The sequence below is a fragment of the Prenolepis imparis genome, unplaced genomic scaffold (genome assembly GCF_030444845.1).
Source record: "Prenolepis imparis isolate NDT839.2.m4 unplaced genomic scaffold, iyPreImpa1.0 SCAF_4, whole genome shotgun sequence".
NCBI lineage: Eukaryota > Metazoa > Arthropoda > Insecta > Hymenoptera > Formicidae > Prenolepis > Prenolepis imparis.
Genome location: NW_028141162.1, coordinates 18,722,073 through 18,742,583, shown reverse-complemented (window position 1 = coordinate 18,742,583; position 20,511 = coordinate 18,722,073). Strand labels below are relative to the sequence as shown.

Below are 20,511 nucleotides of genomic sequence, written 5' to 3'. Positions count from 1 at the left end.
ATGCTAAATTGTGTATAGTATTAACACCCTGCTAAATATATATGTATCTTGAGAGAATCATATATAAAATAAAACATTTTCTTCTTTTGGAGGATATATTATTAGGATGCCGTTCCTTCTAGAATTGCATTTTTTTTAAATGTGATATTAGCTGAATGTAATAACGAGAGAAAAATATCAACACATGTAATGTAACAAGATTAGAAGAAAAGAGTCCTACCATATTCGTACTTTTTGGCGACGATGAATGGTAATCCTTATTAACTCGCGCGGGATACATGCTTACCGCGTTAAGAGACAGGTTTCTTTTTTTTTTTTTTTTTTTTTTTTTTTTTTTCATATTTTGTTACTTTATCAGAGTACTAAAAAATACAAGTTCTTGCAAAATTGTGATACTCTACTTACATGATATTTTTTTTTGTTTTTATTTTCAAAGACTGCCCCCTGCCCTTCCTCTCTTTTTTTTCCTTTTTTTCTATGAAGCGGAAATTGATTAATAACAACAGAATTCTAGGGGGAGGAGGTTCGGACCTAACTTGTCGAGACGACCGGAGTCTGGCAGTACGGGCACTCGCGTTGATTCGGAGCGCACGTCGAACAGACTACGTAATGATTGCAGGGCGATAAGGTGACCGTACGATTCTGTTCCTCGCAAACCATGCACTTTGTTGCCGTTTCCCTATACAGCACCTTCGAATACAGGATAAAAACCATAATGAGATTTGAGTGTGATATATATACAGAGTGTCCTATTTTAAATAAGCCAGGCAAATATCTCAAAAAATATGAAAGATACGAAAAAACGTTTGAAGGTCACATGAAGGTCACTTTCAATTTTTTAAATAAAAACCCCAATTTTTCAATGCATATTCTTGTAGCTTATCTCGAGAGCTTTTCAAAACACTAAAATAAAAATTTTTTTCATTTAGTGCTTTTCGAACTAAGCTGGATTTTCACGAGCCGCTGAAATTGATCGTTTGAGCAACAAAAAGATCACATAACCAAAACTGACAAATAAGTATCTTTATTTTTAGTCACATGATCTTTTTTGTCGCTCATATGATCGGTTTCAGTGGCTCGTGAAAATCCAGCTTTATAATGCTTTGAAATTTACAGTATTTTTTTTACATAAAATACAAAATATCTTGTAAAATATTTAGTTTTCGTTAATCTTACCTCAATATTTTTATGCATAAAATAATTAGATAAATTAATCGGTGTAAAGAAAAGCATAAGATGGTGCCATTAATGTGACCTTGGATAATTATTTGATGGTCACTTTCAATTTCTTAAATAAAAATCCCTATTTTTCAATGCATATTCTTGTGGCTTATCTTAAGAGCTTTTCACAACACTATAATAAAGTTTTTTTCCGTTAAGGCTCCTGGTACCTTGTCGACCATGTCGGAATCGTGACGTCAGAGGCGAGAAAACACACGCTAAAATTTCTTAGATGCCATTTCGAAATAAAAAAATATTTCGATGAAACAGCACTTCAGATGGCTTTAGCACACTCTTAAAAAACCCCGAAAACTATCCTTTTCCCTTTATAATCAATCAACAGCTGTAAAATGTAATATTATGAAGCCCAGTCCGTCTGGTCTTTGCACATGCGCAGTCATTCCGCATGTCAAAGTCTGATATCTCGATCATTTTACAGCTGTTAATTGATTATAAAGGGAGAAGGATAGTTTTCGGGGTTTTTTAGAATTGTATTAAAGAGATCTTAAGTGTTATTTTATGCAAATATGTTTTTATTTAGAAATGGCATCTAAGAAATCTCAACGTGTTATTTCTCGCCTCTGACGTCACGATTCCAATATGGCCGCGGTGAGCACCCAAGAGCCTAAGTGTTTTTCGAGTTATGAGGCTTGAAAGATACAGTATTTTTTTACATAAAATACAAAATATCTTGTAAAACATTTAGTTTTTGGTAATCTTACCTTAATAATACTTTTATGCACAAAATAATGAGACCAATCAATTAACTTTCATTTAAGAAATTGAAAGTGACCTTCATATAATCTTCAAACGACTATCCAAGGTTACATCAATGGCACCATCTTATGTCCCCCTTAAGCCAAACAACTTTTGTCTGAAACGTCTTTTTCCGTATCTTTCATATTTTTTGAAATATTTGCCTGGCTCATTTAAAACGGGACACCCTATATATAATAAGATATGATATACTCTATCATTTTTTCTTCCCGTCATATTGATTTAATTAAAAATTAGAAATCTTTTTTATATATGTAAGGTGGGCCATTTTAAAATGTCCTACCCTTAATATCTTTTTTTCCTACGTTTTTTACAAAAAAAATATAACTAAGTGGAACACAGCGATATGAATTAGTGTTTACAGACATGGTACTTTCGAAAAATTCTCTAATTATAATCATCACTTTTTTTAAATGGAAACCGAATTTTTTCGAACAAAAGTTATGAGTCTCATCGAGAGAGACAAATCTAATTATATATATTTGTTAAGGATTTTCTTAATTTTTTCATAAAGAAGCCTACAACTTTTGTTGAAAAAAAGTCTGTTTCCATTTTTAAAAAAGTGATGATTAGTGAAAGTTTCGAAAATGGCAAACAAATTGTAAACAAATTGATATCACTGTCTTATGTCCCTCTTAAAGTCAAACAACAGCGAAACATTTATTTGTAAAAGAGATAGGGAAAAAAAGACACATGACTCACCCTGTATATTGAGTTGATTCGTAAATAAGTTCCATTTTATTTAACAAATTGAATTTTTTTATATTTATATTTAAAATTATTTATAGTAAATTTTCATCTTATATATATTTTCCATTATTAAGTAGAACTCTTATTCCTATTTAATTCCCGATGATTTGTTAATTTCTTTCTCAAACAATTTTGGAGATTTTGTAACGTAAAAAGTTTTTTACAAATTTATCTCAGCATCATTATGCAACTTTTTTCCATTCAATAAATGTTAAAGTGATCTAAACAGATAAAAATCTGATGGGGCAAAATCCGAAGAATAAAAAGGATGAATTATAACTAGCATGAAAGCCCAGAATTTTTTTTCTGGATTATTTTAGTCATATGTGGCCTTCGTACAAAATCACATTTTTGCAATTAGGCTGATCACCTTTTTTTTCCAATTTTTCTTGTATTTGCTGTAGTCGCTACACGTATACATCTGCCGTGATTGTTGGAATTTACTTATGAATCAACCCAAATCGCGAATAAATATAAAAGCTTCCTCTCTCCACTCTTTACCTTCTCCACTTCTTCGAGATCTGAGCGCAATTGCGACTGAATTGATTTCAAAGTAGCTATCGATAACGACCTGAGCTCGCTTATTCGTCTCACCGAATGAAGATACGGACCGCTGTTAGACGTCTCATTCTCGACTCTGAGTACCTTCACCTGCATTAAAGCCTGCAAAAAAAAACCATTCTGGCGAATTCGATTTCAATGTCATGAGAAGAGAGACAGAGCGCTCGATTAGTTAAGCGAATTATTATTTACCTCGTCCCTCTGTTGCTCGGCTATGTTGGCCTTTCTCTTTGCCTCCTCGCTTTCCAATTGCCATGCCGCGCAAGCCGCGCGAGCCTGATTGATACGCTCGTCCCACGTTGCTAATTGTGCACGGCTCGAGGTCAATTCGTCTCTGAGCCTTTGTACCTGTGGATGACATATGTACATGTATATAACCGATAACCGTCTTGTTTCTGATATCTGAGAGAAAAAAACTCTTTAAAATGGATTCCATCTTCACCTCGGATAACGATCCCGTGTTACTTGGACTAATGGAAAATGCATTGACCAATGGAGATGCCGGCAGAGTGGGTTGCGTGCGCGACGGGGACATTCCTTGGCTCGCGAAATCGAATAAACTACTATTGAATCCGCTAAGCTTAGAAGCCGAGCTGCTAAGCTGCGAAATGTGATTGCTAAATGGATCCGATATCTGATTCATAAATGGCAATGTCTGAAAGTAATCCGTGAAAACAAGAATTCGATAAAAGTTTTTTCGAGAACTCCTCGTGATACTTGGACAAACTTCTAGAGCGTCTATTCCTTCGCGTCAAAATGAAGAAAAAAAAATTTATATATATCCACAGTCAAAAATGAATGATTGCAAAGTTACAGTCGAACAAAGTTTATGTTAACATTATTATTGAATAATCACACGTAAGTACCTAACTTGTAAGAAATGGATCGACCATTTGGATCAAAGACAGCCAGATTTTTATCTACAGGGATATTTGAAACGTCTAGTATCTTTGCAATCTATCGATAACGAAGAGATAGCTGTCTTCAATTAAATGGCGGCCGTTTTGGGCATTTCTTATAAGTTAAATGCGTACTTATGATATCATGAGCCTCCACTGGTGAATCCTAAGGGGAGTTTTGAAGTTGAAACCCTTCCCTTCCAAATTAAAAAAAATCAATTATACTGATTTCATGATTTAATGCCGTTTATTGAAGATGTTTTAAGTGAAATGGTTAAAAAGAGAATTTATTTAAATAAATAAAAATGTTGCAAGTATGTAAAAAAAATACATATATACAATTTTTAAAAAAATTTTTTAAAAATATATAAAAAATTGCAAAAAAAAAATAAAAATAGGACTAAGAGTTTTATTGTCGTTAATTCTGGAGTAAAACCTAAGCATAATACCAAAAGAAAAATGTCAAATCAAATAATTTTGCCGAACCTCCCATTACCGATGTCAGGATCCACTAGTGCTCATGACTAAATATTTAATAACATTAACATAAACTTTGTTTAACTGTAACCATTAATTTTTGACGGATATATATATACATATACATATAAGCTTTTTTTCTTTATTTTGAAGCAAAGAATATGCCTTAAAAGTTTATCTAAGTACTTCGTAAATATCCTATATAGACACAACGGTATTAACTTACAGATTCTATGGAATCTTGATGAGAGAATCTCGATCCGGTGAGAAAACCAGTCTGTAATTGTTGAAGCGGACTCGACGTCGATGGCGAAAAATTGGTGAGAACGGAACGTTCAGTCATGCCGGGTATATTGACCGGAGCTGAGCTACCGAGTAGACCAGAGCTAGCTAGGCCTGCTGATATCGAATTGCCGATCGGTGAATTTGTATCCCTCGTATGAATTGAATCGACTAAATTTAACGGGTCATCTAGATGTAACTCGTCTAATGCGTTTCCTGGAAAAAAAAGAGATCAAACATCAACGATGTTGTTGTTATGGTATCGCGAATAAAGGTTTTAGCGAGTGATCACTTACCTACTACAGATTCGACAGTGTCGTTTGAGTAAAAAGAATTTGATAGCGGGGAAACAGTAGTTGCTAACGAATGACTTCCTAATGTTCCATTCAAATTGTACGCAATGTAGAGACTTTGCTTCTGTTGTGCTTTTTCAGCTTTAGTCAACAATGGATCGCTATCAATGGCGATCATTTGCTTTCGAATTTCACTCTGTTGAGATCAACGTCATTATTAATCGAGATTATAATTGCAGACGGTGCACATATGTATATTACATTCAAAGGAACAAACTTACAACTTGTATGAGAGAACTGGGATTGTATAGTATGCTAAGTTTTTGCTGCGCGGTCGTATTTATGCCGGAATTATTATTGGAATTATGCAACTGAGCACCAGGTGCCTTACTGTGTGAACTGTTGCTACCTAAACTGCTAATGCTGGCAGATTCCGAGACTTCACCGCTCCCATTCTGCAATTCAGTCGATACACCTTTTTAAAGCTCCTGGGTCTTCGTCGCGACCATGTTAGATTGTGATGTCATAGGCGAAGAAGCACACGCTGAAAATTCTTAGATGCCATTTTTAAATGAAGACATTTCGATGAAATTCTACTTCAGATGACTTTAGCACATTTTTAAAATACCTCGAAAACTGTTCTTTTCCCTTGAGAATCAATCAACAACCGTAAAATGATCGTGATATCAGACTTATCATGTGAAATGACTGCGCATGCAAAGATTAGATGGACTGGGCCTCATATTACGTCATTTTACAACTGTTGATTGATTATAAAGAGAAAAGGATAGTTTTCAACGTATTTTAAGAGTGTGCTAAAGCCATCTGAAGTGCTGTTTCATCGAAATATCTTTTTATTTCGAAATGGCAACTAAAAATTTTTAGCGTGCGCTTTCTCGTCTCTGACGTCACAATTCCAACATGGTCGGTGAGGAAACAGGAGCCTTCCCACACAGCACACTTTATCCTTAGGATATCCCAAATTATCCCAGATTTTCAAATACAATCCCAGAGGCAACTCATTGTCAGTAAGTAATGCCCAGGATATTCCAATAAGATATCGTGAGATATCTTATGCAAATCCAAGGAATATCGCAAGATATAGGTATATATAGGATATCGAGTGCTTAATAACATATCTTGCGATAATTTTTGAGCTCACTCAGATATCCTCTGGATGTTATTTAAGATATCCGTGAGATATCACACAGGTGGACATTGTGCATCTGTTGTACATCTACCGGATAACTGAGATCATCTTGGGATGTCAATTGATATTACAATATCCCAAAATGATATCTGCAGGATATCCTTTGGATAAAATGTGCTGTGTTGGTTAATACGTGCAGAAACCATAAATCTCATTTTATTCGAGCCTAAAAATACAGAGTGATCCATGACATATCGTCCATGATAAATTGGAACTTACGCTACTGTCACTAAGTGGCTTGTCCTTGTCGTGTGAGCGCTTGTCGGGTGGAAGAGCGTTGCTGAGTATGTCCGCCAAATTCGCGCCGCAATCTATAGGTACCGCCATATCCCTCGCCAGGCTCATTTCTTCTGTTGGCAACACTGCTTCCATCAACACACCATACCAACGTCCCAATATATCAATTTTGAGATACAATTTTAACGATTTATCATTTAGCAAATATCAAATTATCATCATTTATTTAGGCTCTACTATATACTATGGATATTCCAAATGTAATGTAATGTTTGCGAAAGAAATTTATGAACAAACTCGACCAAATGCAATCAGTAATGAAAGACGATAGATTATATTATTTCACTCTTGTATCAGGGCAATATATAATAGTTAAATGTACATATATGCACATATATGCATTATTAAATTATATGTATGAATAAATGTACACATGTATATATAATATACCGGGTGTCCCATTTTAAAGGACCCACTCAAATATCTCAGAAACACTGCATTAAATAAAAAAGTTTCCTACAAAAGTTGTAGGGTTTCGAGGGGGACATAACATAGTAATATTCATATGACCTTGGGCGGCGTCTCCAAGGTCAAGTGAAGGTGAGAATAAATTTTTTAAATGGAAACCCATATTTTTTATTATAACATCTTTTTCTACTAATTAATTTGAACAACTTTTATCTGAAGCATTTTTTTATTTTCTTCAAAATTCACCTTCTCACCTTCAAATTCTCACCTTCACTTGACCTTGGAGATGCCGCCCAAGGTCAAATGAATGTTACTATATTATGTCCCCCTCGAAACCCTACAACTTTTGTAGGAAACATTTTTCGATTTAACGCAGTGTTTCTGACAATGAGATATTTGGGTCCTTTAAAATGGGACACCTGGTATACAAGGTGTTTTATTATAATTATATAGTCGGATATTGCTGAAACTATTGCTGTAACGAAAAATTTTTATTTTATACAAAAGTTAAAAAATTTCGTGGGAGAAAAAAGTTGATAATTTTGAATTTTAACTAAAGTCATTTTTCAAGGTCATTTGAAAGTCAACTACAACAAAGTTTTTTTTTTTTTTTTTTTTTTAATGAAACCACTTTTTTGTATAAATTTTGTATAAATTTTGTATAAATTTTGTATAAATTTTGTATAAATTTTGTATAAATTTTGTATAAATAATGATTCCTCGCAATATTCAGCATAAAGAGTTACCAGGATAGGATGGCCAAAAAGTGAAGTTAGTTTACAAGATATTTTGTACTTTAATGATAATTTTACATAGACTATAAAATATCTCGTAACATGTTCATTTTTCGATGATCCTACTTCGATACTTTTATGCACGAAATAATGCGAGGAATCAATTGATATAAAAATAAAAAAACTTTGTTTTTAAGAAAAAAATATGTAGCTGCTAGTTAAATTACACACACACATAGAATACAAATTGCATAAAGCACGTGTATAATATAATAGGACTGTTTTACGTACGATTGATGAGTGTACACTCACGGTCAACATGCGCGAATGCGCAAAAGACTCCGCGTGGACAATAGCCGGCCTGTTGCACGTCGTTGCATTTGGTGGACTTGTAGATCTCAGGATGGAATTGCTGTTCTGTCCGTGTGTGACAATATGTGCACGCGTCACCCTGCTCACAGTTGCCCGGCTCGCCCCATTCCTCGCCATGTTTCACGTTCGGGCATGGTGTCGATCTATAATTTAATTTACGAAATGTACAATTTATAATACAGAGTATCTCATTTTAAAAGATCCACACAAATATCTCTTGAACAATGCATTAAAAAAAAATATTTCAGACAAAAGTTATAGAATTTCGAGGGAGAAACAAGTTGGGGCTATTGAATTTTTCCTAAAGGTCAATTTTTAAGGTCATTTAAAGATCATTTATTTTTTTTAATGCAACTACTATAATTTTTTTATATAAATCGATTTCCCATAATATTCACTATAAAAAGTTATAAAGGTAAGATGATCAAAAAATGTATGAGATATTTTATATTTTAGTTTAACATAATTTCAACATAAACCATGAAATATTTCATAAAAGATTCAATTTTCGTCGATCTTATCTCAATACTTTTATGCACATAATAATGAGAAGAATCCATTGGTGTAAAGAAAACATGTAGTTGTTTGTAAGAAAAAGTATGTAATTTGCAACGAGCAACTATATACTTTTTTTACAAACAACTACATGTTTTCTTTACACCAATGGATTCTTCTCATTATTATGTGCATAAAAGTATTGAGATAAGATCATCGGAAAATGAATATTTTACAAGATATTTTATAGTATATGTAAAATTATATATCATGTCAAATTTAAGTATCAAATATCTCAAAAACTATTCATTTTTTGGTCATCTTACCCTTATAACTTTTTATGCCCAAAAAATTACGAGGAATATATTTATATAAAAAATTGTGATGGTTCTATTTAAAAAAAAAAACAAATGTTCTTCGAATGATCTTGAAAATTGTCCTTAGAAAAAAGTCAGTAGCGTCAACTTCTTTCCCCCTTCAAACCCTATAACTTTTGTCTGAAACATTTTTCTGTAAAATGCAATATTCGAGAGATATTTGTGTGAATCTTTTAAAATGGGACACCCTATATAAATATTTTTTTATCATATACATAACTCCCTCTTTTCACAACCATGATTGCGGTTGCCAATTATAAGTATATCAATTGATCGATCGCTCGTTTCTTTTTTTACCGATATTTATATTTCCTCGGACTGCGCCTCTTGTCCTTGCTGTTGTGATATTGCGGACAGGCGTAGCCCTGCCGGCAGAGCCTCGGCGGTCTCTTGCACGGCTCGGTCTTGTAGTTGCTCAGGACGTAATTCGTGTCCTGCCACTTTGGATCCTCATTCATTAGATTTCGCTCCTTGTCGAGTATATTAGGCCCGTTGGACGATGAGTTTGGATCCGAATCGGGATTCTCCAACGCCTGAATCTCCTTGATGTCGTACACGGGCGGACGCAGATCGTGATTGCCGTGCGCGAAGGCGCAATGCGGGCCATTTTTCACGCAAAATCCACGGGTGTCCGTGTCGTGAACGCACATGCACGTCTTGTAATAACGTAGGTGATAACGTCTCTCTGTGTCACCCGCGGTACGATGCAGAAATGGACATCTGTTAAACAATAAGACGTTTTATTATTTTTGCCATATAGTAAAATATTATACACATATTTCTTTTTTTAAGTATTTTTCTATTTAAAAAATTTATAATTAAAAAAATGTTTTTTAATATATTAATGCTTACATTAACACACACATATACAGTTATTTGTCTTGCAACTTTCGAATAATTAATTTTAATATGCATCTTTATATTTCGTTTTTTTTTTTCGTTTTTATCTACTACACTAATTTATTTAAAATAAATTCCATTTACATCTATCTCATTTAACCTTTTCTCATAATTTAGCCTGTTTTCTAAAATTAATTGACATTCTCCGATTCCACGTATATATGTACAAATTTTAAAAATTATTTTAATTTTATAAATCTAAGCCTTTATCTTCTAATTATATTTTCTACAATATTTATATTCATGTACACTATTCTACATTATTCATGTACGTTATTACTCATAACTAATTTATTATCACATTTTTTACTACTTGTAAATTACTTGCTAATTTGTAATTCTGCATGTATTTTTTCCAAATTATTTTCGTCAAAATAGATAAAAATAAGCGACATATGAATAAACAACGATACTAACAAGAAAATTTTAATCCTGAATCGTTACATTCGCACATTTTTTTTGTTTCAAATAAACTAACGCCAAGAAATTGAACTACACTCAATTTCTATTGCTATTATAAAATATACAGGATGTCCCAAAAATCCTGCAACAGTTAAATATCTCGAAAACAAAGGCTTTTTGAAAATGTTTCAAATAAAAATTGTAGAGCTTTAAGTAGCGCATTAAGTAGTAATATTATATAGTATAACTATATAAATAGCATTGTTAAGGCCACATAAAATTCACTTTGAATTTGGCTTTTTAAATGGAAACCCTTATTTTTTTATTACATATCCATGTAGCTTATCTTAAGATCTTTTCAAAACACTAATAAGGTTTTTTTCCGTTAAATATTTTTCGAGTTATGAGGCTTGAAAGATACAGTATTTTGACGTAAAGTACAAAATATCTTGTAAAACATTCAGTTTTTGGTAATCTTACCTTAATACTTTTATGCACAGAATAATGAGATCAATCAATTGATGTAAAGAAAATGCATAATTGTTTTTTAAAAAAAATATGCAAATTGTATACATTTTCTTAAAAATAACTGCGTTTTCTTTATACATCAGTTAATTTGTCTGATTATTTTATACATAAAAGTATTGAGATAAGATTAATGAAAACTAAATATTTTACAAGATATTTTGTATTTTATGTAAAAGAATACTGTAAACTTCAAGCATTATAATTCAAAAAGCACTGAATGAAAAAATACTTTATTATAGTGTTTTGAAAAGCTCTCGAGATAAGCTACAAGAATGTGCATTGAAAAATAGGGATTTTCATTTAAGAAATTGAAAGTGACCTTCATGTGACCTCCAAATGATTATCCAAGATTACATCAATGGCATCATCTTATGCTTTTCTTTACACCAATTGATTTGTCTAATTATTTTATAAAAATATTAAAGTAAGATTAACGAAAACTATTTTACAAGATATTTTGTATTTTATGTAAAAAAATACTGTAAACTTTAAAGCATTATAATTCAGATCAGAAATAAGGATTTCCGTTTAAAAATTTTCAAATAAATTTCACATGTCCTTAACAATGCTATTTATAGTCACACTAACATTACTATTTAATGCGCCACTTAAAGCCCTACAACTTTTATTTAAAACATTTTTTTCAAAAAGCCTTTGTTTTTTTAGATATTTGACTGTTGCAGGACTTTTGAGACACCCTGTATATTTTTAGTCGAATTTTACGGCAAGTAAAATTACGGCATTGCCGATTATTTTACGATGTACATACACTCGAATAAGATTTGGATACATGTGATTCTTTGTTGTGCCATCGTGCCAAGTACGCGAGGGGAAAAATCGATAGGAGCACAAGCTCCTTTGTTCGGCAATTCGTAACGCTGCGAAATTTTGGACAGGTTTATCGTATCCTCGCAAAATCGTTCAATGAAAATTACTCTACGTATATCCAATCGAACGCAATAAAACAATTTAACGATAGCCAATTTTTTACAAGTAGTATAGGTCCTATCATTTAGATTTTAGATGATTCCAAGCGATGTATTTTGCGTAAAAAATTTAAAGAGATGACTCTCCTTTATCTCTTTTAGAAAAAAAAAAAATACTATGATTAGACGCAATATTTTTTGTTATTTTTACAAAAATATTATTATAATGTTGATAAACATTGTAGATATGCAAAATATTGAAGTTAGAAGATGTCATGAGACGTTAATTTATTCACAAGTAACAATGCAATTTCATTGTTTGCAAACATATGATTGCGTATTTAATTAATTATCGCGATAATCAACGATTTTTAAACGTATAAAAGAAATTTCTACCGTGAAACAAAAAAGAGAGAAGAAAGCAATTTCTTGGAATATTCTTGGAAAAAATATAATACTTTGTGCATGAGAGAAAGCCACAAATTTTTTGCAAACCCAAAGTAGTATATCATTACGAAATCGAATTGCTGGAAGGATTATATCAAAAACATTGTTATATCGGGTACTTTCCAGCAATATGGAACACAATCATACATTATGACATATATAGTTACAAAGTTTTAAGTTTAAAAAAAATTTTTAAGTTTTTCTCGAAAGTTTATTTTCTACCGGAATATCATTTCGTAAAGAAAAATGATAGCAAATGTAAAAATGTTAATATATCTCTATCAAGTGACACAAAACGATGATACAATCAAACACTGTATTTTAGTTGAAACTCTGCTTAGGTTTTTTTTTTTATTTCACCGCCAGAATGCAGGGCAGTCACTTTACATAGCTTTTTCAAAGTTTTAAGTTTAAAAATTTTTATTATTAAGTTTTTCCTAAAAATTTACCTTCTACCGGAATACCATTCCGTAGAAAAAGTGTACCTTGCTGGAAAGCACCCATCACGATTAAAAACATTGGGTGCGTTCAGCGGACTCAACAGTTGAGCAATTTTCCGATGTCATTCCATGCTGATTGGCTGGATCTTAAAGTAGGAACCAATCACGTTCGATTGCTACTTAGCAGTTGAGTCCGCTGAACGCGGCCATTGATGCGAGATGTCACGTGTTACATCTTGCCGAGCGATTGCAAATTGTGCGTGTGTGTGTTTGTTACAGTATATATATGTGTCAACGATTATCAGAAAATGGCCGCGTTCAGCAGAAAAAGCAGCTTTGCAACTGTTGTAAAATTCGTGAATCTGATTGGTGTATTCTTAGGTTCAGCTAAGGTGAAGAGAATACACCAATCAGATTCACGAATTTTACAACAGTTGCAAAGCTGCTTTTTCTGCTGAACGCGGCCATTGACGCCGCGCGTCAGCGGAGAGTGCGTCTTTTTCTTTTTTTTTCTCCTCTCCTCTTCTCTAACCTCGATTTTCGATCTTTCATAATCGAGCTCGAATCGCGAGAGTTGAGCCTTCCTAAAAGTCCCGGCTTCCGAGAAATTTTTGGTATAATTTTGCGCGCGCGGCAAGGAACTCTTCGGAATTCGATATGAGAGAAAGGTGTAAAGCGCTTTAGGCACTCTTACACAATTAGGCTAAAAAGCGCGCAGACGATACAGATGAATATACTTTTAATTTTGTATACAACGCAAACCAACTCTAATCGATTGAGTAGATTGTATATAATATATGGTATAATATACATGTAGATTATATAGTATATAGTATACACAGAGAGAATTTTCTCTTAGAATTTATCCTGAAAATCATGGTAATCGTGGGACAATATGGTAAGGAGAGAATTTTATGAGAATTTCTTTGATTAATATTTATCACAATAAAAATAATGATTTTTTAATAATAGATATTATTATCTATTACAATAAAATATAAAATATGTTTGATTATTTTTACTTTGCAGTTTAGTAAAATTAATCAAATATGTTTTATATTTTATTGTGATAGATATTATTTTTATTGTGATAAATATTAATCAGAGAAATTCTCAAAATTCTTTGCATACCATATTGTCCCACGATTACCATGATTTTCAGGGTAAATTCTAAAAGAAAATTCTCTGTGTAGTATATAAATATAGTATATAAAATATATATAGTATATAAAATATATATAGTATATAAATATAATATAAAAGTATAGTAAAAAAGTATGCAAATTGGAAACTTGCACATTGCTTCCTCTATCATTCTATTTCGCTTATTAAGCTTCCTCTATGAGCAAGCTGGTTTTTCAATTTTGGCTTCTCATAAAAGTTTAATGAAAGCGAAATAAAATGATGAAGAAGCAATGTGCAAGTTTCCAATTTGCAAACTTTTTTCACAAAAAATAATTTATTATCACGTATATTTATATGTATATATATGTGCGTATGTATGTGCGTATGTATGTGCGTATGTATGTATGTACTTACTTTTCTATGTTTCTTTCGTAAAATTCGAAAATTTACATTTTTTGAAAAATTCGAAATTTTATAAAAAATGAGCCCTTTCACCGATCCTCACCAAATTCAATATCAATCATTCTTTAATAATATTCTATTCAAGCAAAAAAAAATAACTCGATATCTCAAAATTTGCGAAAGTTACAAAGTGCACTTAAAAATTCTTAAACATTCAAAATTTCATAAAAAATTAATCTTTCCATTGATCCTCGCTAAATTCAATACCAACTATCCTTTAATGATACTCCGTTTATGTCAAATAATTTAGTCCAATATCTCAATGGAAATTAGAGCAACCACAGACATTTCTCAAAAAATTGTCATAAAAAATGAATTCTTTCATCGATCCTTGCCCCCAATTCATTACCAACTATTCTTTAATGATGGTCTATTTATATACAAAAATTTATCTCGATATCTTAAAATTTATGGAAGTTAGAGCAACCACAATCATTTTTTGAAAAATTAAAATTACATTAAAATTTAAAACACTATATGAATTTTTATAAAAAATAAAAGTATTGTCCTATTTTTTACTTGTATACCAAATTGGAGCGCTGTAACTCAGTTCTTGAGACGTTCAAATTTTCAAAAAAGTGGATAGACATACATACACACATGAAATTTTTTAAAAAATATGATTTTTCGATATTTTGGAACATTCTGAACATAGAAATCCAAAAAAAAATTTTGTTCGCGAAAACAAAGCTTTCTCTGTGAAAAGAAGCAAGTAGTATATAGAGTATACAATATACATATAGTATACTATATAATCGGAGTAGTAGGTGGACATGCTAGTGCGAATATCCAAAACCGCGATACGCAATTTCGTAGAATTTCGTAACGAAGGTTTTCTTTGCTCATGTCCCCGCTCAAGTCTCAAGTATAACAATGATTTCTTTCTGCAGGGAATGACAGAGCCGCGATGAAGAGAAGCGCGGTAAAAACGTAAATACACATAATGCGCACGCGAGACACGTACGCCGCGATAGTAACGCGTACGTGTACATATTATATGTATATATATACATAATACGTCGCATCTATCGCTTTTACGCCGGCAAGAGAGAAAACGTAATTTTTTTTCCTCACTAACAACGCCGTTTCAACATTCGCCTTATAGTACACATGTATGTGTGTTTGTAGAATACACACCTCTATTCACTCCTTACGAACAATGCCACATGTATATAGTATACCACGTATCAAAGAGGAAGAGGAAGAGGGTGGGGTGTGGGGGAAGAGAATCACATCACAATCTCTCGTAATAAAAATAAAAAAACTCACTCGTCCCCATCGGGGCAGATGCCAGTGGTCTCGTCATACTTGGTGCAATAATTGTCGGCGCTGTAGTTGAAGGTGCGGTCCCTCTTTCTCACCGGTCTGCGCCTCCGTTGGTTCATAAAGTGCCAGTTGAAACACGTGAAGGGTCGGTGCTGCGTGCATTTGCGTTGTATGAAGAGGGGACACTGCTCGACGCGGAATTCCTTCAAGTATCTGGAATGCGAATCCGCGGTGCTAGACATTATTATCAATTATTATTTTTTTCTCGCCGCCCGAGAGAGAGATCACACTCCTCGTCTTCGTCGTTCCTCATATACATGTACAATTTTTACGAGAATCGTAGGACGCGCGCGTCGCGTTATACAGTCGCGTTCGTTGCTCGCGGCTCTCCCTTCTTCCCTCTCTCTCTCTCTCTCTCTCCTTCGTTTAGTCACTCCCTCTCACTCTCACGTTCGCTCTCTCTCTCTCTCCTCTCTCTCCCCACTCTTTCGCGCTCGTTCGCTCTCTCTCATTCTAGGCGCACCGTTACCTTCTACTTTTATTCTCTCTCTCTCTCACTCACTCTCTCTCTCTCGCTCTCTCTCTCTCGCTCGCTCTCTCTCTCTCTCTCTCATATATTTATTTCCTTCCACACTGCACTTTCGGCAATCGGCGCACTTTCCGGTAGGCACAAATGGCCAACTCACTGCCTCTCGCTTAATGTCTCTCTCTCTTGCTCCCTCTCTCCTTCCCTCTCGCTCGCTATATTCTTTTTCTCGATATACGATATACGTCGACAGAGTCTCGTCTCGATGACAGCGAGGGACCAGCCGGGGCCAGGCGCCTTCTACTTACGTGTAATGATTCGCCTTCTCCGCCTGAGCTGTCAACAAAGGTTTCGAGTCGGACTTCATCTTGGACACGACGACGCGAGCCAACCAACCACGCTCGCGCACCAACACTAATAACACGTACGACGTACTCCACCACCGATCAACTCCACGACGGTGCACAGTCTTCTTCGTCGTCCTCTTCGTCGTCGCCACCGTCGCCACCACCGTCGCCGTCGTCGTCTTCGTCGTTGTTGCTGCTGCCGCTGTCACTACCACCACCAGCAACACTACCACCACCCCCGCCACCGTCGTGGTTTATTGTCGCCGTTGCTGTATCGTCTTCGTCGTCGTCGTCGTCGTCGTCGTCGTCGTCCTTGTCCCCTCGTCTTCGTCGTCTTCGTCGTCTTCGTCGCGGATACCGTCGTTCGTGCTCATACAACTAGAATTCGTTTCGGCCTTTTTCTCTCTCACTCTCTCTCTCTCTCTCTCACTCTCTCTCTCGCTCTCTCTCACTCTCTCTCTCTCTCTCTCTCTTTCTCTCTCTTTCTCTAACTATCCGTTTCTCCTTTTCATCGCCCAATCCGCGCCCGGTCCAGCGCGCGCGAATCTTATTGGACGAGGAGCGCGGACCGCACGGCGCAATATGCGCCGACGCGGCCGCGCGAGCCAATCGGCGACGCCCCTTGCGCGGTCTTTCAAGGTCATTAATGTTTTGGTTTACGCGTAAACAGGCGTCCGTGATTCGATGCGTGACGCCGGATTACGTTAGTCGGCTGTTGGCTTCTTCTGTCGTTTGCCCTCATTTTTCGCGGCGTTTTGTCACTTCTTTTTTAGGGGGGAGAAAAATTTGTTTTTTTGATTTTGGAAAAATAATTCTCCTACTCTTGTGTATCTGATTCTTGTCGAAAAAGAAAGGATTCTTGATTCATCTCTACTTGTTTTGAAAGAATGTGATATTTTGGTAAATTTCGATATCTATCTTCGAGATATTTCGCTCTTTTTAGAGAATTGTATCAAAATCGTATAAGGCGACTTATCAAAACATGAGAAGGAAAGATAAGCCGAGAATATCTGTTGACGTTACATTTTTTTTCTTTTATCTTGACAGAGATAGTATCGTCGCTCGTTTTGTTAATCTTAGATACCTATTTGCTGCTGATGCTTTCCTGTCATCATGTAGTCGTTTCGACATTTAATTCTGGAAATTGCGCGAAAATTGAAAGTATACACTGTCGAAAAAGAAAGAATGAGAGAAATAATTTTTATTTATAATTATCACTCGTGCTGCAGTTATTAGTTATAACAATGAAAGAGAAAATAATTTTTTCATAAAAAAGAATAGATGCATTTTTTACGAGACATATTTATATATTCAATGACGTATATATATTATATAGACCAAGCATTTCTATACTTTTACCTTAGAACATATATGTATAAATGGAAGGGGAATAGAGGCTGAAATGTGTCCCAAGGAAGTGAGACAGAAAATCGTAGTTGCCTCTCTATTGCTCTCTGTGAAAATCATGGTTGCCTCTCTCTCGTGAGTTAAGCTCCTCGCACAATGCCAGGCAACAGGCAATAGGAACAGGAAATAAAAAATATATATAGGGAATATATATTATTCCCTGCTCTTATTGGTGAATATTTTTTATTTCCTGTTCCTATTATCTGTTGCCTGGCATTGTGCGAGGAGCTTTACTGTTCGAAAGTGCGCATGCGCGGCTACTCAATCACGAGAGAGGCAACCTTATGGGTGCGTTCGGTTTGGGCGCTCACGCGCTGTGAGCGCTCACGCTTATAAGCGCTGTTTTCAATCGTTCGGTTTGGTATCTGGGACTCGATTCTTGAATTCATTCGCAAGAGAAACGTATACGCAAATTCGGCTCTTACAGAAAAGTTGCAAGTTGATTGGTTATCGCATGACTTTTAGCCAATCAACTTGCAACTTTTCTGTAAGAGCCGAATTTGCGCATACGTTTCTCTTGCGAATGAATTCAAGAATTGAGTCCCTGAGCGCTTACACAACGGTTAGGAATACCGTTCGTTTTGGCTATTGCGTAAGCGACTATATAAGCGCATCAAGATGGCAGGCGATAATGGTGCGGTCCCATGATACGGAACGTATGCGCAATGCGGAATTGGCGGAACGAAGTTCGTCCAATCACAGACATTCCGTCAATTGCGTTCCGCTGAAATATATTTTCTTATGTCCCATGGAGCGGAAAACGCGGAAGCGCAATTGGTGTTGGCCAATCACAAGATTCTTTCCCATAGATTTTTTTGTTGTCTCTATCGGAACAGCGTACATTATTGGCTCGCGCAAATTACGCTTCCGTATTTTCCGCTGCATGGGACATAGGAAATACAAATTTATGCGGATCGGATTCACACATATATGTACCGGTCAAAAAATTCATGAATTTCATATATAACCTTCGAAACTGACAACAACTTAATATTGAATATGGATTCTGAAAAATTGTTTATTATTATTTGCGGGTTGTTAAATAAATTAAAATCCGATGATCGAATAATGCTCGCTTCTGCGATACATGATATATTAATAATTCATCTTTGTCAATTTCTTGTGAATTATTTAATTCTTCTTGTGGATTATTTAATTCTTCTTGTGGATTATTTAATTCTTCTTGTGGATTATTTAATTCTTTATTTGGTAAATTAGATTCATTGAACTCTTCTATGCGAGATACTAAAATAAGAGGAACAATTATAACAGTGGCAAACGGAAATTTGTCAGTATCATTGCCAGACAATATAATTTTTCAATAAATAATTCAATAGATAATGGCATACTTTGTCAAAAAATATGCTTCAATTACTAAAATAATACTTACTGACAGTGACTACTAAATTTTCATCCACATTTATACAATCATTTTCCTTGTCAAATGGTTGAAAACAAGAGTGGTTTAATAAATTAAAATAAAAATATTGTGGAAGAATGTATCCACAATACCCACATTTTTTATTCTATAAATAAACAATCATAACCGCCAACTCCCGTATAAGTAATAAACTTATATTTTGTAAAGAAATTATTTAATATAATATTGCAATAATATATGAAGTTATTAATTTAAGATTTAATTTGTTATTTAAAATAATTTTTAATAATATTCTTACGGATATCTGCTGTTTCGACATTTTTCACGCATATACACAATTTCGAAGTTCCGCACAAAATGCGCATAAAATAGAAACTTGCGGATAGAAATCGGCGGAACGGACGTAAAACAGATTAAACCAATCACGAGCGTTCCGCCAATTCCGCATTGCGCATACGTTCCGTATCATGGGACCTCACCATAAGTTAATTATATTTGCGCAAATATACGCTTTACTTCATCTGCCGTTCCATATATTTTGTACACGCGGTCGGTTTCCGCATCTTTTAAAAAAACTATTTCTGTCATATATATATATAATATTATATATATATATATATATATATATATATCATGCTTGTCATAAGCCAAATTCACTGATACCATGCGTTAAGGCCATTGCACGTACAAAAATTTTAGTCGCAAGCTTAGAACATATAGATATGGAAGGAGAATAGCAGACTGAAACATGTCCGGAGGAAGTGAGAAAGAAAATCATCGTTGCCTCTCTCGTGCTTAAGTAGCCGCGCATGCGCACTTTCGAGCAATAAGCGACGAGAGAGAGGCAACCATGATTGCCTCTCTCTCGTCGCTTATTGCTCGAAAGTGCGCATGCGCGGCTACTTAAGCATGAGAGAGAGAGGCAACCATATTTTCTGTCTCACTTCCTCCGGACATGGTTTTTCTGTCGAGAACAAAGGCATTCCCCTTCCATGTATATATGTTCTAAGGTCGCAAGGCCGTAAGCAAATCGTTCAATCACAGTCAAGAATTCTTATTACGTTATGATAATTCTTCTCTATGATTGGACGATTTGCTTACGGCTTTACGATTACGACTAAAATTTTTGGGGAGAGGCTCACTTGCGCACAGTACAATTGCACACGTTGCAATTGCACACCGTGCTATTAGACACATAAAG

General features: G+C 34.6%; 1 protein-coding gene across 10 annotated transcripts; it reads right to left on the bottom strand.

Annotated features, from left to right (window-relative positions):
* Nucleotides 1-302: 302 nt before the first annotated feature.
* Unk (RING finger protein unk) lies at nt 303-16,935 on the bottom strand. 10 transcript variants are annotated; one of them, XM_083037307.1, is made up of 12 exons: nt 16,484-16,934; nt 15,653-15,862; nt 9,451-9,873; nt 8,201-8,424; nt 6,690-6,832; nt 5,542-5,715; nt 5,264-5,456; nt 4,912-5,183; nt 3,752-3,964; nt 3,502-3,657; nt 3,250-3,429; nt 303-690 (listed from the first exon to the last, which is right to left on the bottom strand). In XM_083037307.1, exons 1-12 carry the CDS (start codon nt 16,540-16,542, stop codon nt 532-534), a joined length of 2,406 nt encoding a protein of 801 aa, XP_082893433.1. In that variant the 5' UTR covers nt 16,543-16,934; the 3' UTR covers nt 303-531. The 10 variants fall into 10 exon arrangements, with proteins under 10 accessions (XP_082893433.1, XP_082893434.1, XP_082893435.1 ...); XM_083037308.1 differs by having other exon boundaries at nt 6,690-6,820; XM_083037309.1 differs by having other exon boundaries at nt 6,690-6,817.
* Nucleotides 16,936-20,511: the final 3,576 nt, after the last annotated feature.

Coding starts and splice junctions, on each gene's coding strand:
- Unk (XM_083037307.1), bottom strand. CDS start 16,542: ATGAAGTCCGACTCGAAACCTTTGTTGACAGCTCAGGCGGAGAAGGCG. Junction 5,457..5,541: donor CCAGTTCTCTCATACAAGTT/GTAAGTTTGTTC, acceptor TGATCTCAACAG/AGTGAAATTCGAAAGCAAAT. Junction 3,430..3,501: donor CCGAGCAACAGAGGGACGAG/GTAAATAATAAT, acceptor CGAATTCGCCAG/AATGGTTTTTTTTTGCAGGC.